Here is a 26466-nt window from a genome sequence, read left to right as displayed (position 1 = left end):
CTTTCTTTGGCACTGGGAGGGAGTCCCTGAGAGCAGAGCAGAGGCAGATTCTGGGCTGTGGACTAACCAGTGTGTTCTGCTGCTGCCCTGAGCTGCAGTGACTGGGGAGGTAGTTCTCAGCCTCCGTCGGGAGCATGAGATCTTCGGGAAATGCAGCCAAATCTCAACTTAATATGTAAAGCCTTTTTGTCTTTCCTTTTTTTTTTTCCCCTAAGACCTATAATGTGTCCCAAATTAGAAGGATTTTTTCCCTGCCCACCCTCCCAGAGCTGGCAAGAAGCCAGATTTCAAGACCCTGCTCTGAAGCTGGATCTGTATGATCTTGCAGGATGAAAGGCACTCTGGAGATGTAAGCTCATAGTAGCAATTAACAGAAACAAGTTCAGATGCTGTTTCTGCTTACATGCAAATGAAACTCAGAAGACACTTGAGAGACAGGATCGCATAAGGGATGGCTGACGTTGATAGGCAGGTACCAGCCATATAATCAGGCAATTAATCATATGGGTAGCTGTGCTACCTTGGCTTTAAGCAGTTTCAGAGGTGAAAGGTGCAATCTTGGAGTTCACGGCTGGAGCACAAGGGGACAAATGAGCTAAAAAAAAAGGCTTGAACTGCCAACGATTAAAACAACTCTCAAGTAACTGGGTGCCTCCAGCATCCTGGAGAGAGTGCTGGAACCTTTCTCCCTGTAGATCATTGGTTCAAATGCAGCTCTTCTTCCAAGGAGTTAGGAGGCATCAATTAACTCCTGGGGATTAGACTATGTGTGTCTGCCAACTGGTGCCACTTGAGAGGAGAGCACTTTTCTGCACTGAGTGGTCTCCTCTGCCCAGAGCCACACTGATGGGGCACAGCTCACGTGAGGATCCTCACAAGGATGCAAACAGCACAGCACAAGCCCAGCTGAACTTGTGTTCATTCATAATCAACAAAACAGGAGCAATCTGTGGCTATGCAAGCAGGAGCTGAGTGGAGCCGAGCCGAGTTGCTTTGCCCGTCCTGCAGCAAATTGATCCCAGCAAATTGGTTAGTCGTGCTTAGCTTTTAAGTGCTCATTTTTGCTAAGGCCCTTTTTTGTTTCAGCTTCTGCATGTTCCACAAAGAGATAAAATCCGGAAAGAGAAGGGCCCTGCTCCCTCGCGGAGGGAAGGTGGACTCCACACTGCGCTGCTGCAGCTGCACGGGAGCTTACAGCTTCCAGACCAGCTTCTCCTCCCCGTCTGTCTCCTGGCCGCGTCGGCAGGAAGAGAGGCTTTGGCATTGGCAAGAATAGACAACCTTGAAGCGAAACACTGAAACTTTGTGTGACTAAGTGGATTTACCACAATCTCCAGTATCAGATAAATCTCCGCCCCTGGCCCCCAGCCCTCCCCTGCTTCCCTTTCCCACGCAGGCTCATCCAGCCTCGCTTCGCTGGCCAGCCCCTGCCCTACTCTCTGCCATTTGCCCTTGGGATTTACCTTCACTGCCACCAGCATTTTGTCGTTGGTGGGGCTGAGGTTGTAACACTCGGCCAAGAACACCTTCCCAAAGGCACCTTCTCCCAGCTCCCTCTTCAAAACGATGTCTCTCCTCTTAATATGCTGGACATCTGTTGGAGGGAGGGGAGGAAGAGGGAGAGGGTTGAGGGAAGAATGAATCAGGGTTAATTCAGGGAATGGAAAACAACTAATTCAATTTTCTAGCAAGCTGCAAAGGATCTGAAATTGCTTTGCAAAAATATCTACAGGGATCTTTTTACCCACCCACAGAATGCAGCCATCTCTGGGATGGAGCTAGTCTCATGCAAAACATCTGCAAGGAAAGTACTTGAGGTTTATCATGTTTTCACTACAAGCTTGCAGCAAGCTTGTCCTCAGGGAGAGGAACTTTTGGGGCAAAATCTGCTACAAAGACCTGAATTTCTTTGGAATGATCCTGGAAATAATTCATCTCCTGCAAGGCGTAGCAAAGGTCACATACCTCTGGTGACAGGCCAGGTGAGATTAGAAGGTCCTGTTGAGTTTTGCATTTCAATCAGGATCAGTTTAAACCCAAACTCGGGCAGACTTTTGAGACTGAGCCTTGGCAAGTTAAAGCGTTCCCAAGGGGAGGAAGACCACTGACCCCCAGGCACCTTAGAACACTAGCAGGAGCTGGTTGGAAGTGCTGAGTGCTGCCCCACAGCAAGACTCTGACCCTGCAGCCATCTCCTCACACGACTGTTCCCTCAGAGACAAGGTCATCCCAGGATAAAGTCACTGGTACAACGGACAAACTGAACCCATTAGTTTCAATGATCCTTTCCACTGACGTTTAGGACAGCGAGGACTGACAGAGAATAGCAACTGAGGTTTCAGGAAGAATCAAAAGAGCAATAGCTATTAATTAACAAAGGTACAGAGGCCTATGAAGATTGGTCTGCTCAGCTAACAGGGTCATTCATAAGGGCTAGATCTACCCAGGTACTAGGCACCTACAAAGGTAGATAAGCGACTAGCAGGATCTCCACAAATGTTGGGTCATGATTAAATGCCACTGGATGCTGGGAGAGCCTGGGGGTCTCCATACTCTCTTCTGGGGACAACACTAGGGCACAGCTACTTGCTGCCAAACCTTTAAGCACCTTTCTGACATCACAGCACCCATACAGCTCCTCTGGCAATACAAAGAGGCTTTTTTAAATGCCTAGAATGAACTGTGGAAGCAGCTAGAGATGCACAGCCACCATAGCATTTTCTGGAGGCACAGTACCCAAAACTTCATATCTCTAAACCGCCCTTCACTGGAGCTTACTGCCTCCCTTGAGAACTGTGGTAGCACAGACTACCCCCAGCTTCAGCCTGATGGTCATGGCAGGGCAGTGAGAGCTACACACTCTTCTCCAGTGCTTGGTGAGCAAAAGCTGATGCATTAGAGGTCTCCTCAAGCAGAGGCATTAGATGGGACAGTGCCCTCTTTCCACTCCTACCCTGAAGCGTTCATAACTTGGCCCTGCATCTGTTTGCTCACAAACAGGACTGCTTTTGAGTCTTTTCCATCTCTTCCATGTGCCACAGGAGCTGTACAGGTATGCACCCCTTAGCTCAGATGCATTTCCCTTGAGGCACTGGAGATGCAGGAGGTGGAGGTGACTAACACCGGGTTTCAAACTGGCTGCAGGGAACCATCACTAACAGCAATCCCTATCTGCCACCAGCTCCTACCACCCAGGCGCCCCAGTAGGCGCCCGCACCAACCCGAGGAAGCATATGCCCCACAACAACACAGGTACCACTTAATGCATCAAAAAGCCAATGGATTGGAAGACTAACATCCTAAGGACTTTCATACAAGTAAGCTTTTTAATTAGGAGCTCACAGGCAGGTTTAAGAAGCGGCCATCTCTGGCCTTTTTGCTTGTTTGGGAAGATGGATGCTGCAAGATTGCATAAGCAATGGGCCTTGTAATGAACAATGCCTCTATAGAGAATTCCCGTTGACCTTTTCATTAATTGTTCAATAGACTGAAAACTGTTAGTTACCAATATTAATAATATTAGTAACATTAAGGCACAGGATGGTAGGCACATCCAAAATGACTTTGGTTTTAAATGTGCGGTGACAGCCAGGGAGAACAAATCACATGTGGACTTTGCCTTCTCCACCTGGTTTAGTTGAGTGTTTAAGGAGTACCTTGAGAAATCTGAAATATTATGTGTTGAAATGTTAAGTGATGCACTTGGGTGAGGAAAGTCCTAATCTAAGAAAAGCTCAAATGGCACCAATTTACTTAATAGAGTAGAAGAAAAGGGTTTTTCCCTCTTTCTCTTGGCAAGCATTTCTATAGCACTCATCACTACAGTACTTAGGATTTACTGTATTGACAAACCATGTATTTGCATTCTTGGTCTCCTGAATAGCAGCAGTCAAGCAAGCTGCGGGGAAATGATCTTGTATTAAGAGGAGCCCAAGGACAGTTTAAAAAACTCAGAATCCCAACAGAAATGTAGCAATTGCAATCCGATTGCCCCATTTGGTATGAGATAAAGTTAAAAAAGAAACTATGTCAGAATAACCAGCAATATTATTTGAGATTATTTACACTTCTAATGAGTAAGTAAGTAAGTGGTAACACCATGAGAACTGAAGTGAACCTCTCTTTCTGAACTCCACAGGGTCTTTTACCCAAAATTTTCACCTCCCAATTTTCCCTCCCAACAACATGTTAATAAATGATCAGATATTTCTGAGAGCCGGCATCCAGATTGTGTAATTATGTCTACATTATTAAAATAATATTCCATCTGTCTTCAAGACCAGATTTTGCAGCAAATTGTTAGGGTCACCTGAGAAGCTCCAGGGAAAATTTATATGAAGAATTAAAGGAGATACTGTGGCAGACAGAGTTGAACTGAGGGAGGAGCAATCCTTTTGAGGTAGTGGGCTCACGTAGCACTGCTGCTTTTAAAGTAAACTTGGATGGTTATAAAAAAAAAAAAGGCTAATGAAGTTAAGCAGTTTGACAGCAACTGGACAATCTTAATGTAGAGTCAGAAAAATACTTTTGCTGATCACAATTTCTCTCAACTTCAAATGGCCATAAATTTTGCTTCATAGTATTTTAGGCACAAATGGAATAATAAGTGAGTTATAATAAATTGCTTTTTGACATGCTATAGGCCTAAAATACTGAAGTTTGCATCAAATTCTTCCATTCACAGTGAGATCAGCACTATGATTAATTCTACATTACTATTAAATACAGGCTTTAAACATAAAGTAATGACAAACCGCCCTGGCACTGTGCAAATGGCTGTGTTATTGTGTTAACCTTGCATCTCTCTGCTCGTCTGTCCTGGCTGTAACTCATAAGGAAGGCCGAGTAGCCATGAAAGATGCTGTGCTGCAAGGGCACCTGGGAGGTTCATCTGCATAAATCTGTTTACCTCCTCCTGGAGAAAGCTGAGCCTTGTCTGATAAACAGCTGGTGTTTATTTGTTTTAGGCAGGCAGTGGTGTGCTAATCTGTCTCGGCTGTGTTGCAGTCAGCCCTGCTGACAAAGTGTATGCAAACTGTCTTCCCATAAGTACCACTCTCTTTTTTTTTTTCCTCCCCCATGTACCATTAACTTATAAAAACAAGCCAACAAGACAATTCAAAAGAAGAACCTATGCAGGAGCCACAGCAAGACCTGACAGGAAAATAACCAGACTTGACAGCATGATGGGAACTCGTTCAAGGCCGTGCTGTATCTACAGGAAAGATGTGAGTGCACAACACTGAAGCAACTCCAGTTTTAAATGAAACATCTTGCAGTCCTTGTTTTGGGATTACTATGTTGCTGCATGACACAGAAGGAAAGTTGGGCAGATTCCCCACCTTCCTTCCTGTCCATCAAGATTTAACGCACGGAGAATGTGTTTCAAGCTCTTGCCTTCACTGTTGTTCTGAATAACACATGAACCACATCAGAAAACACCCGACCTGCAGCTGGTTGGAAATGCCCATGACTTCAGTTCAATGATGGTAGCACGTGGGTAAGCTAGAGCATTAACAAGAGCGTAAGTCTGGGACGCTGCACTCACCTTTATAAATTGCCTCCAGAGCTGAAAGCTTTCCTTTTCTCTGGAAGAGCCAAGGCAGAAGGGTTGCAGCTTTGGATCTGTGATGGGATCTTACCTAACCTCCTCTGAACCTTTTGCAGGATGGCTGACTTCATCTGCGCTTAAAGTGCACTCAGTCAGAAAAGTGGCTGTCTAAAAACAGCAACTTCTTCCTCCCCCTTTTCGCTCCCATGTGTCCCTTAGTCATTTCTGCTCCTCTCCTCGACACAAACATATTCTAGTTTGCTAGCCTTGCAAACCCAGCACAGCCATGAGATATAGGAGAAGAAGAAGAGGGAACAAGATTAATTCTGCTTTTCTCATACATCAGTCTACCATGTCCTGATGGGTCATTTCTGCACTGGCCCCTGGGATAGTGCCTGGAAAAGCCAGAACTTTTTGGCTTAAATCACTGATTCAATGACTCTTCACCCATCTTTTATGCTCATATTGCAGAATCTCTCTTGCTTGTGACAAGGTCAAGGCAAAAAGACCCTGACTCAACCTCCAAATCCCAGGCAGAACATATAGAGCTGGTAACAGACTGTGTGCAATGAAAACACCCTTTTTCTAATAACCACCACATTTCAATCACATGAGCAGAAATCGGGAAGTTGCATGGGTACATTTCATGAATCTAATTTTCCAATTATTGTCTCATTTCCAAATCAGTCCTCGGGGCCAGATGAAGAAGAGATGGGTTCGGTGACACTGCAAATTCTGCCTTTCAGATTCCCATCACAGCCAGCATCCTTAAAACCATGGTTTGATAATACTCTTGAAACCTGGATGCGTATAATTGTGTTTGGACACAGGTGACTACAGTGGGAGGTAAATGGACAAATAAAACTCCAAACACAGTAAACCACGAGCAGTGCCAGTACTTAAGTTACAGCAAAATGCAAAACTACTTCTTAAGCTGGATCATTTACACCAGGTCTGAAATTAACTCCTCACATCTCCTTCTTTCAAACTCCCGAACAGCGGTCTGTCTGGTTGCTGTATTTCTAGTGGGTTTCCTGTCCTTGTCCTTAATTCACAAACAACGTGTAGCTCACTGGGGAAACAGAGCAAAATTATAGAAATGTCTCCTTTTATTTTTGCCACCCTCTTTATCAGCAGCTTTCTCTTCTAGCCTAGAAAAGACCAATATCAATTTTCTATCAGTTTCTTCTTCTCCTCCACACACATGGCCCTGTTTTCCCTAGAGGTAGGTCCTTTTCTGCACCTCTCCATCACCAGCTCCTCCCTCCCTTAGCTTCGTCACGTCATGGCATTTCTTCTCTCTTTTTCTTCTTCTCTATTTCTTGCCCCTCTTGCTGTTCAATCTCTGTTTTAAAACTGACTTCTTTTAGATGTGTTTCTAGGATATCCTGATTTGAGTCTGATCCTGGGCATTTTGTGGTAATGGCCTTGATTTTCATAAGCTTCTAAAGCCTCATTTGCATCAACAGCACTTTATAAATGATAACAACAATGACATTTTTCAGTAGTGGCTGAGTCATTTGCTGTAACAACTAATTTATGCCAAAAAATTGTCTCTTTTTTTCTTTATACATAAGTTGTCCACAAAAAAGTAGCAAAGTTCTCAGTCAATGTGATTCATTCACTTCTTTCTTGACTTACTGCAAAAATAATTCTTATGAATAAACACTGCATAGCTTCCCTGCTCCATGACAATTAAAATCAAATAAACAAAGCTTACAATTTACAGTGGAAATCTTGTCATTAAGACATGTAACTACCAAAGAGAGTGCCTTTCATGTCAGGCAGTCAGTTGCAACCTGGATGTTAACCAAACATGTTGAGTTACCCAATGCACCTGATCAGAGCAAAGTGTGCAGATTGGGTAGGACCAGATCAAAAAGCCTTTGCGCTGGAGGGCTGATAAGTCATTCTCTCACAGACTTGTCTCATAGTGAGAGAAGATAATGCATAGGCTAGCTGCACAGAGCCTGAGTCTCCCTCCTGGCCTGGCGCAAATCCATCAAAGTCAATGAAGGATACTGATTTCAATCGTAGACTGCTGTGAAGTACAGGCAAACAAAGGGGGCATCAGTCCCACATCATTTAAAAAAACGGAGACATAAACAGACTGTTTCTTATCACTGTATGGACTCCGAGTAGATACCCCTCCACTTCTGGTGGCTTCTCTCCCAGCTCTGACATGAGCCACCTCTGGGAAAAGGCCCGGATACACACTTTGGCAGGTCGGCGCTGTGCCCAGATGCTGGTTCTTTGCCAAGTTCCTCTGTTAAGGCACCCTTCAAGGACTCAGATTCAAAAGAGTCATGATTATAAGCACCAAGCAGTTCTGAGAGTCCTTTCAAAAAGACCCCAAATCATAGAGCATATCTGAATCTCTGGGAACTTGGTGGAGCAGACACAGTCCTTGGCTGAGCCACCTGGGCTCCAACACGTGGGTGCATCAAGGTCCTTCCCACCCCGTTCTTTGCAGGCCCTGTGGACAAGACCACCTCGCTCAGACCTTTCTCTTCACTTTTGGGGCACTATTTCAATCTTACTAATTCTGCATGACAGCTCTCATCATAGCCATTTGTGTGTGTTCAAACAAGAATACATAGGGAGAGACTTTCTCACGTCTTCCATCCATCTCTCCTTTGGCCCTGATGGAAACAACCTGAAATGCAAAGGATGCTCTCCCTTTTACTGTGTTACCCCTCTCTTTGCATCCCTTCTCAGGCTTTTTGATCTCCAGCAAACCAATATGTGTCATTGGCTTCACAGCCTCTCTTCAGACTGTTTCTCATCTCTTGTACCTTGCCAAGATGCTGGCAACTTGCTTCCAGGCAGCCCCTGGTGCCTGACTATATATTACGTTTTCAGACAGTCATGATCATACTCCTTCATAAAGACCTTAAAAGACAACTACTGTATATTTCTGCAGTTCTTTGCATTTTCTTACCATCCCCTTCATTCCTTGGGAGCCGCTGCAAGGCACAAGTGCAGATCCCAGATGTGAAGGAGGCATTATTGCCCAGCTGACCCAGCAGACCCGGAGCTAATGCGCTACATGCTGCTAAATGGACCTTGGTAAAAAATACCAGGCCTTGACACATTTAGCTGGACAATCTGGGCTAAAAAAAATTATCCAGGAATACCAATCTGCACCAAGAGCTGACGTTCAGTGTAATCAAGCTCAAGAAAACAGGAGAAGAGCAACCTCTGCAAGACAGATCTCTGATGCCTTGAAAATACCTTACATCCACCACTTCCAAGCATACCTCTAGCAATCAGGACATCATCAGCTCCTCTGGCTTTTGCTGTTGCAATAGCAGGTGGAGAGGAAGCCCTGACCCAAAGGGCTGCCTTTCAGTCATCAGCTGACTCCAGCCAGCTTCGATTCGAGGGAGAGCCGCATTTCTGCAAAACAGCCCTCAAGCTCCACAGAGTGATTTGATTAGCGGCACGGAGCGACTGGATTAGCACCCGCTGAGCTGCCGTAACTTGAGCTGCTGCATCTCTGCTGCAGCACCAGCTCTGATATCAGCCACACAGCAACCGCCGACAATGAGAGTCTACATGTACAATGCTCTGGGAGCTAAAGGTAAGTGTAAAGGGAGTGTGTGTGTGTGTGTGTGTGTGTCTGTGTGTAAAGGAGCTGACAGAAAGGCAAAGCACAATCACTCCTTAAACCAATAACTCATCAGATGCAAGCCCAGAGCCTGCCGGACTCCCTCACCACATCACGCTGAAAACCATTTGGAAGCAGGTGACATTACCTGGTGTGACATACCTGCAAAGTTTAAACCCAAACCAAAGCAAACTCTCATTTTCTTAATGAAAAAATTCTGAAAAATAATAATGTTAGAACGTGTTTGGCACCACTCCACACACACTTTTAAAGCAAAAAACCTCTGTCCCAGCTTAAACCACCTGACATTCCTACAAAAACAAAACATGATTTCAAGCTCTTCTCATCCATTTCAGTCCCATAAATCCCAGTACTAACCACTTAGTAATTATTTTATGAAGAGAGCAATACAAAGTGTCCCATGGATACTGGGTGCTGAGCAGTCTCAGCTGGGATGCACAACACCACATAGTCCTGCAGAAGCACAGCCATCCTGGGGAGATGCCAAAGCAAAGGAGCTACAGCAAGAGGAAGGCTCCTGCACATCACCCCCAGCAAATGCTTGACAATGACTACAGAAACAAAGAAAGGAAGCCTCCAGCACATCTGGGCCTTGCAGAGCAGCGGGCTCTTGCCTTTAAGACAGCATCCACCTCCTCCTCTTTCTGCAGATTTGCGACTTACTGAAATCACTCGAGCAAGAGCTCATCATATAAATAGGACCCTTCCTTGATCCAACAAGGTAAATCCGTTCACCCATGCTGTTGTCAATGGTTAAAATGTCATTTAGTATGGAGACCTGGAAGACTTCCCAAAAGAAATCTAACGCTCGCAAGGCTCCCTGCAGCCGCTGGGGTCAGGGTTAGAGAGCAGGCACGCAGCTGTAAGCGGGTTCCCAGTTGTGCCCCAACCCAGTCTCTGCCTCTGCCCAACCTGCTTGTGCTCAAGGGACATGTCAAGATCCCCTCGGGTTAGAACAGACACCCTGGTCCCCCTTGCTGCTGTCACCTCTACAAAGCCTGGGTGCACACTGTGCCTGCCCATGCCTCTGTATGCACCAACTCCTCCTTAGCTGGCTCCCAGGGGAACACAAAACACTGTTGATGGGACCCAAACCTTATTAACATTCCAGACAAAAGACTGAAAAGCTGACCAATGACTCCCATCGTCTCCTGCACCTTCTCAATTTCTGGCTGACACTAGGCTGCAAAGCCAAACTGCCTCTCCAGCTTCAGCAGTCTGTCACCTTAGACATCCAGCACCAACTTCACATCCCGAGGGGACACTTGGGCTCTGCCTTTTGTATACAAGGGTTAACTACACAACTGCGCTCTTCTGAGGAGGAAGACTAAGCCCATCAGGAGACAGGTAGAGGAGGGACCAGAGTGGGCTGCAGAGGTCTTTGCATTGGGTGAAATGCCCAAGAGCCCCATGGCAACATATCATAAAAGGGACCTTACGCAAAGCATTGTCCTCACCAACTCACTGGTACACTCACGCAGCTCTCGGAAACAGGGATTGGGATTCTTGGCAGGGTGGGAGGAAAAGGGAAAGAGAGAGGGAAAGGGAGTCTTTCTGGTGAACATGTTTTCTTTCCACCAGCCAGGCCCCTAGGTCCCCTGCTGCCAAAGCACTCAGAATAAAACATTAATTCAATACCACACATTTAATTACACATTATTTGAAAGTGAATTTATTTAACAGAGGAAAATAGTCTTCAGAGAGCATCTGCCTCCCTCAGACTCATGTGTCTGCAGGGAGGGGGCTTGGAGAGGAGATAGGAGGAATAATGGTTTGTTATACAGCAGCAGCTATTGCTGTTCAGTTCATCCCTTCAAAAGGGCAGATTTTAAAGAGATAGAGTTGTGTTTTGCAGGAACTTACCGGCTGATTTGATTTTCCAGCTAGTTTTCACTTGATTGGAAAGTGCTGCTGCAGACAGATATCACTTGTCTTTCTTTTTTATTATTTTTCCGAGGGAAGGGAGGGATTACTGGTGGAGGGATGGAGGAGGATTGGCTGCCCCTCAAGGGACCACGCAGTAGTCAGATTTCAGGCTTAAGGCTTTAACAACGCAGTAATCAGACACTTAACAGCATCCTATTGCCGAGATGGATAATCACAAGAAAGCTGGAAGTGACCGGGTCTCAGCAGCAGCCTCACAGCTTTGAGACTGTCTCCCAGCAGGAACGCAGAGGCTTACCTTCTGCCCCGGAGGTCTCAGAGGCTCTTGGCTATCGGCTCCCCCAGTCTGCGAGTTCACTGCCATGGCTCTGCCTGCTCCAGTGGAGCCAGAAGCCTGGCAGCGCCTGCTTTCAGGCAGCGTTGAGCCTCCTATTTCCCCAGTCAAAGCTCCATTGCAGAGAGACGGGGACTGACTCCAGTACCTGGCACAGGCAGCAGCCCCTCCTCGGCTGCATGTGAATCATGCTGAGCTGCTGCAAGGCCAGAAAAGAGCTGCTGGGTCCTTTGTAGGAAGGAGTTTGCTCTCAGTAAACTCAGCCTGAGCTTTCACCTTTGCTCTCCTCTGGGTTTTGGCACCCCTGCAATGTCCCAGCAGAAGGATGTCACTCAGGGCTGGGTTAACTGGCTCATGCCACGACATCAGCCTTTCTCCCAGCCCTCATCCCTGCACTGGGTCTTCGTCCTACTCCTTAATTTGGGAGCAGCACCAAAAAAATCCCTCGTCTTTGCAACAGCCTTAATTAGACTGCAGTCCCCACCTGGAGTGACAGGCAGACATGAAATTGTGCCATGCATCACTGCCGCTAGCACCCAGTGCTCCCTTCAACTGGTAACAGGAGAGCTCAGTCCAGCTAGTACTTAGCCTGCAGCGGGCTACGTCTCTGACCAACAGACGTCCCATGGTCAATCTCTTGCCCTTTTCGGCCTCACCAGCCAGATCCTGCTGGTGCCATCCTGGTCCCAGCAGTCAACCTCAGAGCCATGTTGCAGTTTGCTTGCACACCCAGGTAGATACTGCAGCATTGGGTTCAGGTCATAGTGTTAAGCTTTTCCTTGCAATTTTGAGGATTTAGGGGGTTTTGATACTACTGTTTCAATGTTGTTCAGTCTCTTGCCTGATCCATGGTTTGAAGGATCTAGCCACAGGCGTGTGCTGCTTCTGCCTAGTCCGACTCTACTGTCATTGTCTTCCTAACAGTTTCTGATCTTAATGTGCCCCCACCATAAATGCTAAGAAATTCCAGATATATTGAATATGTTCTGGGGACTATTTGACTATTAGAAGGGTGGCATTAAAGAAAGAAGTATGGTTTGGAAGTGGTTCGAGTGCCAAACTACAGCTGTGGTCTTTAGTGCAGAACCCACTCTGAACAGAGTAAGAACTGGCCCCAAAGTTGGGTGCAAAATGAAGAAGTATTTTTAGAAGCAGCGCAGTTCCCTCCAGATGTGGAAGTGCGAAAAGACTTTCAGAAAAATCTGTGGTGACAGAATTTCTGGACCGTCTCAAAGCAGGAAATTTGGTGAGAGGGCCTGGTCTTCTGCATTTTCCAGCTAGAGCTCCAGGCAGGTTGGAAATGCTTCTGACTGTTGCCAGCCTCACCATCATCACAAAGGAAAAGGACAATTTTGGACAAAACATAGCGTCTTCTGCTTTTTGTTTTCCTTTTTTTTTTGCTTCTGTGATCTCTGGGTACCTATGTCTTTTCTTGCCCCATGCCCAGTCACTCTCCCACCAACTTCCTTTGGTGGTCATTAAACGAGTGGCTAATGCAGCCAAACTCATGGAACAAGAAAATTCCAGAAGTGAGGCCATATGGAGTAAAAACATGAGGTGTTGAAAGACAGATCTCAGGTTCAAGTTATGATTTCATTAGAAAGCCTCTCTCCAATTTGCCCAATTTCCATCTCTCCCTTTCCTTCCCACCTCCTCCCACTCCCTTTCTCGCCGACTGACACAGGAGGTGCGCTTACATCTATGGCTTGATGAGGTGTTCCCTCGGACTCATGTTTTCCTAACATCCCGAAGGGACCTTGTTCCGTCTTTGTTTCTGCCTGAGGTTTCCTTGGCTTTCTCCCTGCTTGTTCTGTCTGCACAGCCCCATCCCTTTTTTCATCTTGCCAGCTTCTCCTGCAGAAGGAAACCCCTGAAGGAGGAGTAATGTGAGACAGCTCTGCCTGCTGGGCTCTAAAATTACTGTGGTTTGGGTGATTTCGGCAATTGTTAAGAGGCAGTAAATTATGCAAAGAGGAATAAAGAGAAGGACGGACCGTACAAAGGAATTAGCTAATCTGATGGAGATAGCAGCTGGTCCTCATTTAGCTCTCCAGGTCTGTGTGTAGTTGGGGCTTCCTGTACTCCTTTGGTCTATGTCTGAGTCACAAGTAGGATGCCATCAATATTGGACTGGTGCTCCTGTGATGCTTCACACAAAGAGAAATCCACCTTTCCTCTCAGGTCTCCCTCGCTGCTGAAAAATGAACAGGGTAACGGCAGGGTGGCTCTAGACGACAGAAAGGAGCCCACCAGTACCCTGGGTCCATCCTGCAGAAGAGGACCTCTGAAAGGCAACGGCTCGGCCATGCATCGACTCTGGAGCTGCTCCATGGTGGGATCCAACTCATTTCACAGATACTGGCTGAGCGGAGGCACTGTCGTGCCAACACCACCTTCCTCTCCTTGGTTTAAACAGAGAGCTTTGAGGAGCAAGAAGTGAACCAGAAAAAGTTCTCCTTGGACAAGGCTTTGGAAATCCCTCATCACCAGTTCAGGACTACTTAAGGAACCACATGCTCTTGTTAGGACACTGCCTTTCCTTCTTTGATGGTACTGCTTTATCGTATCCCTGCCATGTCCTGCCTTTATTATGATTATAAATGAGAATCAACCTTGGTTTATTGTCTCTGACACTCCCAGCGTGGGGAGAACATGGGGTAATAAAACACTATATATTTGTCCATTTGTCTGTCTGTCATCTTTTAGTGATGTCTCATGCCATTATGAGCCAGATGGTTGGGGTGAATTTTCACAGAAAAACATCACAAACTTCACTGCGTGCAAGAGGGAAAAAAAACCCAAAAACATCCTACAGTTTTCTCCTGTGGCAAAACATCAGTGCCTGCACCAGGGGAAAAATACCCAGTTAATTCTTCTTAAGGGCCCTGGTGAGACTCGAAAAAACATTTTGCAGTGCTGGTAGCCTCAGAAGACATGATTAATTGCAGATGGTGAAAAGGTGCATGTTCAGCTTTAACCGAACTATGTGTGAGGACTGGATGATTGCTAAGTTGGTATTCAAGACACATGGGGAAGGCAACCTACTAGGATCTTCAGCTACAAAACCAGGATTATATAAATATACTTTTATATATATATCATATATGGCTTAACAGCTTAAATTTAAATGTGTATACTGAAGTTTTACAGCAAGAACATACTGCTAGTGGAAAGGACCAAAATGAGCAAGATTGCTGAGAAAGGACGGAAAGGGAAATAATGTTTTGCAGTTAGCTCAGGATGCAGAGGCATAAAAAGGACCTCCCAAAGCTGGCAATAGCAATTTGTAAATGAATATATGTGGGTGATGCTGCAGAGCACAGAGTGGGTATAACAGTGGAAAGATCTCCGATATGCCATTAGCTGTTTCTCCTCACTAGCCTAGGACAGGTCTCATTTAATCGAAAAATGTCTTGAATAAGAGTATATATGTTGCTTTCCTGGATTGTCTTAATTGGAGAGCCAGCATCAGATATTGGGATGGTTACATGGAAAAATCAGAGGCCAGTTTCCACTAATCTAATCCATTAGTCTGCCTGCAAATCCTGTTTCATTATTGCAATCTGAGCTTGGAAAGTGACCCCAAATTCAGCTTGTATTATAAAGGTCACCTTGATGTCTCTTCTTTATCAATCAGAGTTTAAATCAAGTCCCTTAACCTTTTCCCAGGGCAGACATTTTTCAAGCAGGTAATGGACAAACCTACCCAGGTCAATATAAGAGTGCAGATGAGCACCCAAAGTTCAAAACTTCACTCAGACTTCTTGCATTTACACAGCCAGGCTGCAATTCTCCTGCAAACAGAGCTCACATCAAGTCATCCGAGGTCTCCAGACTAGAAACGGGTATTGTAGAGACAAGAGGACAAAATTAAAAAATAAGGAAGGAAAAAATAATTACCGAGCTGTTCAAAATCACATCTTCATTTCTGGAAGGAGTTCAATGAAGGCAAAGATTCCTATGCTGTCCAGCTTGCTTCATTTATCCTTTCTTCACAGACAGTGCTGTGTCTCCGTTGCATAAATTGCAGTCTCCCCATGCCACATCTCCTCCGGTGTGAGTATATTCCCAGTGCTGCTCACAGTATTGCAGGAGGGTCAAAGAGGTCTTCTTTCTCTCTCTGCTTCTCTTCTCTCAAACACATCTCAAATCAAGAGAGGCACTGGGCACGCTTGAGACCTCGGCCATAGTCAGCACTGGTGAAAAATCACTCACGTCCGTGGTGTTACAGCAGTGACAACTCTGGCTCCTGCTTTCAGTGTTTTCTTGCAGATCATTAGCAGACATTATGAAAAACACAGATGATTAAGACTGACCTCCAGGACACATCACTTTCAACCTCTTTCCAATTGGAAACACTTTTAGCAGTAGCTCCTTTCTGTCGCTTGCTCTTAGGGCAGATTTCTACGCAAGCTCTTATTTTAAATCCTACACCAATGCTTCTACCCCCAGTCATTAATCTCTGATGCTGGTCCTTGTCAAATACTTGCTGAAAATCTCAGTGTACTATATCCACTGAATTTCCCTTATATATAGTGGCAGTTAGCTCCTCGGGGAATGCTAGCAGATTAGTTGACTGTGAACTCCCACTACTTCAAGCCACATAAGTTTGGCCTTCACAGAGCGTTGCTTTTCCAGGTGTTCTCCCACAACATCCCTTAAAGTTTAAGAAGATTTCCAAGAATTTCCCAGAGCAAACATTAAACTTACTGGTCTGTCTCTTGTCCCCATTATGTCCACCACCTTCCAACTCTCATCCATCTGCCCCATTTTAGACAGGCAATTTCAAATGTCAGTGAAGAGCTTAGCAAGTCGTGTGCATGCCCACAGGTGTGTACGTTAAGGGATGTGCCCTCCATCGGTAGAGGATGCTCACTTTGTCCCATGCCCTTGAACTGATATGGGGAGATCTTTCTCTTCATCCTCTATAAAGTTGGATGCAATTTTGGCAGATGAAAAATATTTAATAATCGTTCTCTCCTCTTATCGCTGATATAAGCTGGCTTTCGTTCTGTCATCAGTCTAACTTCTCCATATATCTCCCTCAAGATAAGCACTTTCTCCTCCATATCCTCCATACCAGCTCACCTTTCTCCTCGAAACTCCAAACCCCTCCTTGCTGCGAGGCCAGTTTTGTTGTCTCTCAGAGATACTTATGTGCAAAAGGACCTTGCTGTCTGAAATACACCCTCAGCATCCTGTATGGCTGCTGCTTTCTGTCCCTTTGTTTTCTCCTGCTTTCTTCCTCCTCCCCTCTCCTTTCACTGTGATACTTCAGCAGTGCCCCATCATGGCCTCTATCTCTTGCTTAGCCAGCCTGGTGTACGTCAGTCCTTTCATCCCATCTTTTATTGTCTTTATTTTTACTAGACTGAATGTTTAGGGCAGCCTTCCCAACTGTATCTTAAAGACCTGCATTAAAGCCCAGCCATTCTTCAACTCATTTTGCATTCCCTGTAAGCCTGTTTGCCGAAAGGCCAGTGGTTTGTACAGCTGCCCTTTCTGCAGACCCTCCTCAGCACTTCAGCTCTGCAGGGAATATAATCACTGCATCCTAGATGCTCTTCAATTTCAAGTGTATTTATTACAGCTGCTCAATTTCCTTTAATCTGTCATATCTCCTTCTCCTCCCCCCACAATTGCCTTCTTTTCACTGAACTGTAAGTGCACTGAAGGAGGCTTTTACCTCTGACCCTCACTGCCTGCTCCAGCCCCATCCCTGCACTGACTCACGCTGGGTGCCTTGTGCACTGATTATCGCTCATTACCTATGTGGCTTAACGAATGCGCCAGGCCCTTTACAAACAAGTGCAAATGTCGCAGACAGCACGCTCCCACTGGTGACCCCTCGGGACTAATTGAGGGAGAGAAGACAACACTTTCATGCACAAATTGCCTGTATCATCAGCGCTGAGATGGAAACAAAGACCGAGAAACTCTCCCAGGCCTGCCTGAGAGAAGAAAACCTTAACGACAGAGAGTGCCCATGTCTGCCAGAGTCTTGTAAAACAACGTACTTCTGGGGGTAGAACTATGTTTTTATGTAGGGGATGCGTGTCCCTTCGGTGACAAGGTTGAGCGTAAAACCACAAGCATCCCGTCAGAGCTGGAGCTGAAACAGCCAGAGAAGCCCCAGTTGGTATGAAAGACATCAACGTGCCTTCCTGTATGTTAAGCTGTGTGAGCACGCACACACCCCGAGGTTTAATTGGTGTATTAATGTATTAAAGCACTGACACAAACAAACAGGGACTGCTTTCATAAGCTACAAAATCCTTGAGTATATTGTAATTAGCTGGGCTTGTTAAACCACTTAATAAGCAATAGATAGCACGTGTCTGATACCCCCGTGCCTTGGCTCAGTGGGAAAGACAGGCAAGTGCTTAAATATGAAATGAGTTCAGTTCTTAGGTGAGCCCCTAAGAAATACCATTTCATTCCCTGTCATAGGGAACTTTTGTCCAGGGCAGACACAGCGGAGGCCAGTGCCAGGGTCACAGGTTTCTCTGGTCACAGTTCCCATTCTTCTCCCGGCGTCCTGTTCCCTGTCTGGCCATGCACTCCCCCGTGCTTCTGTATGAACTGCAATAGCCTGGAGAAGGCAACTCACTTGCCTCAGTTTCCCTTCCTGAAAATGGCCTCCAAACTATACCCTTAGCAAGTCTTATTGACTATTGATTGCAACAGTGCTCTAAAAGCCTTCAAATAGGACAGATACAGATAAAGGGAAGCAACACAGCAGGACAAAACACCACGTAGACAGCATTTCTCAGTAGATCCCAAAGCTTTAGAAACTAACTGTAGATTGATAGGAGTCCTTTCTCCTTTGCAATCCTGTCCTCTCAACTCACTACACAATGATTTCACAGTAGCAATCTCACCCTTCAGCCTTGGCGGGAAGGGGTTATGGGGGAAATGCATTTCCCTGTGCTTACCCAGGCCCTTTATTTGGGGACCAAACCTGGAACCTGTTGGACTAGAGGCTGTATGAAGCTCCCTGAGGATATGCCTGATCCGGTTAGAGAAGAGGAAAGAGCTGCCACGTGCTTGCTCCACGACCAGGCAGCTCCCAGGCTGCGTCTGGTGGTTTCCAAGGAAAGGTGGGAAGGGCTGGCACTGGGATCATGGGGGAGAAAGCAGCATGCTGGACACGGTGGGGGTTACCTTTTCAAATGTTGGGCTTCTTTCCTTGTGATATCTCATCTTTTGGGTATTCTGGGGAGGAAATACCTGGTTTCTGAACTAGGTAACTAAGGAGTGTGAAGCATATGGCTGTATCTTAGCGTCCGGTATGTTGATTTGGATGGAGTAAGGAGAAGGGAATATATTCACATAACTCCATATGACACAGTGGTGCTACCATGACTTTCACCAGCTCACAAAGTGGACCAAAGTAGCAAGAGCCATGAAACCATCCAAAACACAGCCCAAAAGCTTTCTGTCCAGCGAGTCATTACCAGGACTTATGCTGTGATCACCCTTTTCCCACTCTGAGAGGTCCCAGGAAAGGGAAAAATCAGCACAAACACAACCAGAGCAGGCAAGACATCTCTAGGGTTACTCAGCATCCCTGAATGCAGAATGGGCAGGCAGTGCCTTAATTTTATCCCAAATTCCAGCTTACACCCACAACGATACCACAAATCCAAGCGCTCCTGCGCAGTCCAGCTGACTATCCAGCACCTGACTTAACTTTCCCCAGCACATCACCACGCACAAAAGCAGCTTTCAGAGACTGGGCAGAGAAGCTCCCTTAAACACCGCCTCCACCCAAGTCCACCACGGGCACTTGCAGCTCTGCAGCTATTTCTAGATCCCAACTGGATTCTTCTTTTCATCTTTGTTCTGCCTCCTATTCTAGTGCTGAACCCCAGGCCTGCTGCCTTGGAGCTTCCTCCAAACGCTGCATTCATCCATTTTTAAAGGTGACCTTCCAACTTTAAAGGAAGTTAGCAAGCCTCACTGTCTTCGTTTGCCCTCTCCTTCTTTTCAACCTGTTCTTTATTATGAATTAAAAAGGGGCCTGAAAGGTTTCTCTATTAAAAAATAAAATCTTTAGAAAGAGCACATGTTTCCAAATCATTTCTCTCCCAGTTTTTGCAGCAGCCTTCTTGGGTGTCATGGTGCTTGCTTGCTGCAAACTATCAGCTGTCAGCCCTGATGGTGAAACCTGCTTGGGTGTTTGGCCTCCTCTCATCCCCACGGATGCCTGCCATCCCCACCCCACCACTGGCCTCCCCCTCCCTCGTGCTGTCACTGCTGTTTGGCAAAGCAGTGCCCTGAAATGTTCTGGGTGAAAAATAACCTTTGAGGGAGCAGGGGTGGAAGTGGGGTTGTTTTTAACTTGGATCATACTAGACACCCGGGTTAGACTAGGGCCTCATAAGCTCATGTGCTGGCACAAATGAAGAGCAGCAAATAAATGAAGTTCTCTTTATCTCACCTTACTGCCAAAGCTGCATCTTACAAGCCCCGGGGCCATATAGCAATGGAAAGAGAAGGTGTCTCCAGCCCTTAGCAATAATAATATTACTCTTGACAATGAATTGGTCACAGTAATTAAAAAGGCAATAACAAAGCAACATTACAGTTTCCTGCTGTTGTGGTACAACATTTTGCCATTTAATCAGGACAAGCAGAACCTGATTTTTTACTGCAATACAACTGAAATAAGAAAGAAAACTATGATCTTATAAAATGAAACTCAACTTCCAGCCCTTCTCTTAGATTATAGAATCAAACAAGAAAAACCACAAAGAAAAAGCAAGCAAGGAAGCAACCAACCAATCTCTCTTCCACCCTTTTCACTTTCTTGGCTATGAGTTCTGGTGCTGTTCAGACAGGTCGTGTTGACTATTTCTTTTTGCCAAGAGGTCAGGACACCACAAACCAGTACCATGCAGCCATGCTCTGGGTTTAGTCATCGGCATTTGCCTCCATCTAAGAAACCACAGACATTTTCTGTGCTATGGACATCTGGCTGCCAGGAACGAGGCTGACACCCACAAACTCCTTTCATGCTGACCATCAAGTGACCACAAATGAGCAGGAGCCCTTATTCAGAGCTGGCTTGTGCCCCACCGAACCTGGAAGTGCCTGGCTCAGTCAGAAAGCAGCCAGCCTCTCTCTCCAAACCATTCAATTACATGTTCCCCTGCTGCTGTTTGCCAGACCCAGTGCTAACCCTTCAACTCTGCTTGATCCCAGAGCATACCTAGGACTCTTTCATTCTCCATCCAAGCCAACGTGTCCATGCTTTTCGCAGCAGCCCCGATGTGCTCTCACATGCTCACAAGGACATACCCTTTACTCCTTTAAAGGCCAACCATCAAGCTGCACAAGGGAAGCAGCTGATTAGGTTCTTGCTACAATTATCTACTGAAAGTAGGAGAGTACTTCAGATTTTTAGGAGAAAAAAGGGCTTCGCAAAGCAAAGGCAGGATTGCAAAGAGAAGGTGCTACCAGGTCAAGATTTAGTACAATAAATAATGGAAGGTTCCTTGCCTCACACCTTCAGCCTTTCCTTCGCTCTGATGCTCAGTTTCATCTTTGGGCTATGAATGATTCATGGAGCCTTAAAATATATATAATCTATATCTCCTAGAACAAAGAGTCTTTATTCAGGGGGTTGTGAGGGAGCAGGGAGCAGCATGTGTGATGCCTGCACTTGGGCTGGGATGTCCCTTGGGAAAGGACCCTTGTGGCTCCCCGCTTCTTTCCAAACCCAGAAGCAGTTCTGAGCTTGAAGCCAAGCTCTGTGGGAGACCCCAGCTCAGTCTCTATGACACAGGGATGTGCTTCCTGCTGAGGGTCTCAAGAATTGCTTTCTTGGATCACGCCCAGGACGAGCTCAGAGCCAGGCTCTTCTCATCCATCCTTGGCAGCCGGAGTATACAGATACCACCAGTGCACTGAGGGGGACTTAAATCATTTATGCAGGATTACAGATGGGGAAGCTGCAGCAAAAACTCACCTCCATGTCACAGCCTAATCCACTGAAGACTTTACCTTTCCGACTTCCAGTTCCCTGCCTTGGGCAGTAGATCACATTTAATGATTGTGTCTCTTCCCTTGGAAATCCAGCACCGCCTTTCCACCATCAATATTTGATTCCTACTATGCATACAACACAAACATACACACATCCCTGCACCATGATCAGCGAACATCTACTTACTTCTCCAGACAAGAACATCACTTCGGGCATTTCCAAGGATTTTATGTCAAAGTAACCTCGTTTCCAACCAAAGAGATGGCCATCCTCTGATTTCTTGTTGGGGAATCTAAGCATGGGCCTGGGTAAGATCTGGTGAAAGGTCCAAGCCCACGAGTATCCGTCCTTACTCAGAAGGGAGCACAGGCAAAAGCACAGGCAAGAGATGGAGAGGTCTCAGACAGGGCAGGCTTGGCAGCAAAGTCCTCCGTGGCTCGTGTCCAGCAAGCTATAGGATGCCTCCCTCCCTGTGCTGGCAGGCCAACAGCCCAGGTAGCTGGCAAACCTGAGCTTCACAGTGCTATAAACTAATGGTACAGACATGCCCCAAAAGGTTGAACCATCCTTTCAAGGGATCACCCAAATATATTCCCGTGCAGCCCATTTGTTTTCGGTGGTCCTTTCAGGATCAAAGAGCCAGGTTTCAGTCTATGCTGTATCTACAGCTAACGATCACCACATTTCCTTGCTCTTTGGAGCCTTAGAGATCTTCTTCCTTAGAAGGGACATTGTCAATCCTCACCCATTTGGGTGTACCTGATGATATCTTTTATGCTCAGGAGTCTTCTTTATTTCCTAAGGGTGATTCTGTTTTTTTGGCGAGACATATTCTTCTTCCCTTGTAAGACTGCTATCGATATCAATCTGCCCATTTTCTTTGAGGCTCAGGCCAGCACCACTGAATCCAGGGAAGGAAATTTGGCACAAGTTTAGATGCTTCAGGCATTACAGTCATACAGAGGAGCTTAAGGACCTACACAGAACAGTACCCAACTCCCAGGAGTCCCCTCTGAGGTTAACAGGATTAAACTGAACTTTCAGTCTAGTCACAGGCCAGTATTTTCATCCAGGATGCACTGTCAGGGACTTTGCTTCCTTCTTTTGAAGCTGTGGCTATACAGATGATCTGTTGGGATTGAGTGGCAAGCGTTTCCTATGGCTGCAAAAGAGGCGATCCGTCTGTAATGCACGCTCTGCTGGCACCAGGCAGAAGGGTTAAGGCACACCAGAGGCTTTTTTGCTTATTGTCATTGAAAATGAGAGACTGGTACTATCAAGTAGCCACCCGTGCAGTTCTGTGCTCCTGAGCTTTCTAAAGGAGTGAACAGCCATGCCGAACACCTCCCACAGCTCTGCCATAGCTGCTGGCACTCCGGCTGCATCCACCAGCTGCCAGCCCTGACCTGGGCAGTCAAACAGGAGCAACAGCGGGCATTAACCCCAGTCTCCAGCAGCACTTGGCTCTTCTGGTTTTCCGCCCTCACACAGTGCCAGATCTGCAGCATTTCCAGCCAGAAGAACCCCTGCTAGTTCCTGAGCAGGGACTGACAGTTTCTCACTGATACTGTCCAATGCAGTCAGTTATCCTTTATGCATTTAGAGCAGATCCATCAAAATAATTCCTGCTAGAGGTCTGAATTCAGCATATTACACACAATAGCTCCCTGGAAGGAGAAAAATGACACTTACCTGTCTTTAAGCGAGTCCCTTCTCAGACGCCTGCAATGTCTGTGCACTGTGAGATGTGATGGCTTTGGGGGACGTGTACCTCTGGAGTTGTTCTAGCAGCGCTGAGCATATGACTGGAGCTTAAACACTCTTAAACTTGCAACCCCCTCTGGCACCATTCGATGAACAAATGTGTCTCAGGAAACACAAAGCAAACCTGCAGCCACCTTCAGCAGTCTACGGGGGACTGGACCAGGCACTACCAAGGAAGGAGTGACTGTGCACAGCTGCTCCTATCTTCCCCAAATATTGCTTGGCACTGATACAGCAAAACCAAAATGCTCTGTTGATCCAGAATATCTCTAAAATAACCAGGCAACAAGGCTTCATGAGGAAATATGAGCAGAGGTACAACTCTTTAGCCTGGCAAGATGAGCTCACATTGGTGGTGTTTGAAATGTGCATACTGCATTATCATGATGCCACCTTACATCCCTGTTATTGGCACCAGAGACTGAACCCCAGCAGGACCAGGCCCTGAACACATGCAGAACATCAACTTGCAAGACCATGAGCTCCTTCTCTCTTGTATCAGATGTTGCAATACACTCCACCGCCTCACCGGTCTAGTCCACAGACTGCAAACATCCCTCCCTCTCTCTCCCAATTATCTTAATAAACAGCCTGGACACATCTCTGACTCACTTAAGATAATGATGACCTGGCCACGATTAGCTTATTCAGACATCCTGGCAGTTTACTGAGCTTAATGCGACTCCAGTCTGGCTCTTTCTGACTTCTCATGCAAGAGGCTGACCTCCAGCAGCGGCTGCACTCTGATCAGTGGATGGAGACCCACATACAGATCAGACACAGGCTGCTCCCAAAATTCAGGCTGGAGCCATGAAGGCTACTTGCTCTGAAAACAAGCTCTTAACTACTCCAAAGGCCCGGGGAACAGCAGTTTTTCTTGCCTGCAGACAGACCTGGTGGGGTGGTACCAGTCCCAAGATATGAAACAGAAACACGGGGTTAAGGACAACCCCAAATACCAGATTACCAAAGAGCATCTCTGCATATTACATTTCTGGCTGCCTGTCTGAAACATTCACTCACCCAACCTGAGAGCAAAAGCAGCACCAGTCAGCCAGTCACACAACACAAATATTTGAAGCAAACCCTTGGAGGAAAAAGGCTAAATAGTCTGAAATCATAGGCAAATCCTTACAAAAAGTCAACTCCTCTGCAGGAATCGGGCACAGGTCACAAATGACTCACTAACAGCAGAGCAAATCATTTAACCAGCACTTGGAATGAATCCCTCCGCTTTGTAGAGAACAACAAAAATTTATTCCTGCTGATTAGTCAGCAGTTACACTCACAAGTTCAAAATTAATATCAAAGTTCAAATGTAGCTGTCTTGTACTTGCACTCTGCTTTACTGCTGGAGAGACCATCTTCTCTTAGGGAAGGACTCAGCCTGCATTTATTTACCAGGGCTGGGAGTGTGGGTTGGGATTTATTCCAGCTCTTAACTTGACAAACTCAAAGCCTGAACTCCACCTCAAAGTGCTGTCTGGCAAAAGCTCAGTTAACACTCCTTTGAATTTCTGTACTGATTTCAGTAAAAACAGGCACTTACCACTTCTCTGGAAACCAATTACCAAATCCCAATAAGGAAGATGGACAAACAACCCCCAAAACTCCAATGGTGCATCCAAGGAGGTGAAATTCGGAACTGAAGAACGTCAGGAACTGACACAACTGAACTGAGCTCCCAGCAGAAGCAGAAAGGCGTCGTATCTGCACCCCTAAGCCCTCTGTGTCTTCCCCACATGTCAGTTTACAAGAAACACAAAGGAAGCCACATAGGGCAAATTAACTTATTTTTACCATTGGGTTTCCTATGTTGTTTTTTAGGGGTCAAGGCAAAGCAGTATCTATGTGATCCCCCATGGTGTGGACACAGGGTAGGATGTCCTACAGCCTGCCGTGCACCCCTGTGGCACAACAAGCTCAGGCCACCAGAGATGTGGGGCCCGTGGCTGATGCTCTGTGGCATCAGACCACATGCTGGCACCACCAAGGAGCCTGCCTGTCATGAGGAGAGTAGGCAGGGGGGACATCGGAGAAACCACAAAAGGTACAGGCAAAGCAAAACGGACCACAACAGCAGAGTAAGATATGTCATCGCTTCACCAGGTAAAGCACCTTTTCCAGCTGTGTGTGTGCCGGTCTCCTGTCATACTCTTTCCCCTTCAAAGTGGCTGTATGTACTTTCCCGCAGCTTGTTAAACTTTTCTGCCAATTGATCAGGGTCTGCAGGCACTGGTAAATACACAGTTAATAAGGACTCTTTGACTCACTGCATAAACCGCACCAGAAGCACTTCAAAATGTTAAGCAAAAATGAAGTCACCCTGTATTGATTTCTTGCATGCTTTTTGCCTGCTGCTCCTCCAAACCTGTGGTTTTTAGCTCTACTACTGTCTCTAGGCCTCTTTATCCTCTGCTAATGCCAGGGCTTAACCCCAAGGATCTGCAGCTTGTTCTGGGTACAAATCAGAGCAGAGTGGTGACGCACTGCTGCAGTTTGCTGAAACAGCAGAAGCACCTTCCTCTGACTGTCCACAGCTCCTGGAACTTCTGCCCCTGCCTCCCTGGACAGCAGGGCACAGACACATGCTAGAAAGGCCAAAGACCCGGTGGTAGAGAAAACCACCACCTTCAAAAGAAGCTCCACCCCCTTGGGAAAGAAGGGCTGACTCCTTAAAAGCACATCTAAATAAACAAAAGAGCAGCAAAGAACATCAAGACTCAGCCGGTGCAACTTGGATAAGCAGCTATGGAGACTCAATATACCCCGATCGTGACCTACAGCATCACAAACATCAAACACTTGCCTGCAGCAAGTCCAAGTCCAAGCCCAAGGTCCCACCGAGCCATGCGTTGCTTCCATCATGCAGAGAGGTATTGTGACAGAATCATACCGTGCCCATCACGCTCACTCCAGGCATGAACTAAAAGAAATGTGACTCTATCTTTTTAGAGTCAAAACACAAGGAAACAAAACTTTGCTTCTCTGCTTGTTCACATGCAGGCTCCACACTCTACAAGAACCAAGAAGGCAGGGTTGTGATTTTCAGGAGGAGCTGATATGTACCACTGCCTGCACCCTACCAAACCAGCACCCCAAGCTCCTTCAGTAATAAGCTCTGTAAACAGCTCAAGAGTCATTTGAAGCCAGTGTGGGGAGGGAGAGCAGGACAGCAGTATCAACTCATGGTCCAGCTGTCTCGAAGAGCATGGAGCCTTCACATGGGTACATCAGGCAACAGAGGCGACCAAGAAGCAAGCACAAGGAGAAACAAGTGCCCAGCCCCTCTGCAATGCATGTCAGAGCCC

The 26466-nt window shown here is 46.4% G+C and overlaps 1 protein-coding gene across 5 annotated transcripts in view; it reads right to left on the bottom strand.

Moving 5' to 3' along the window:
* Positions 1-26466, bottom strand: part of NTRK3 (neurotrophic receptor tyrosine kinase 3) — a 218210-nt gene that overhangs the window by 42410 nt on the left and 149334 nt on the right. For 4 of the 5 annotated variants that reach the window (XM_050903162.1, XM_050903159.1, XM_050903160.1 and 1 more), the window contains one exon: positions 1464-1594. The exons of the other annotated variant lie outside the window; for it this stretch is intronic. In XM_050903162.1, the coding sequence (XP_050759119.1) occupies positions 1464-1594 (131 nt within the window). The remainder of the gene's footprint in view (positions 1-1463; positions 1595-26466) is intronic. 5 annotated transcript variants of the gene reach the window in all.

This window comes from Gymnogyps californianus, chromosome 11, assembly GCF_018139145.2.
Source record: "Gymnogyps californianus isolate 813 chromosome 11, ASM1813914v2, whole genome shotgun sequence".
NCBI lineage: Eukaryota > Metazoa > Chordata > Aves > Accipitriformes > Cathartidae > Gymnogyps > Gymnogyps californianus.
Note: the sequence above shows the minus strand (reverse complement) of the source record. Positions and strands in the feature narration are given on the sequence as shown.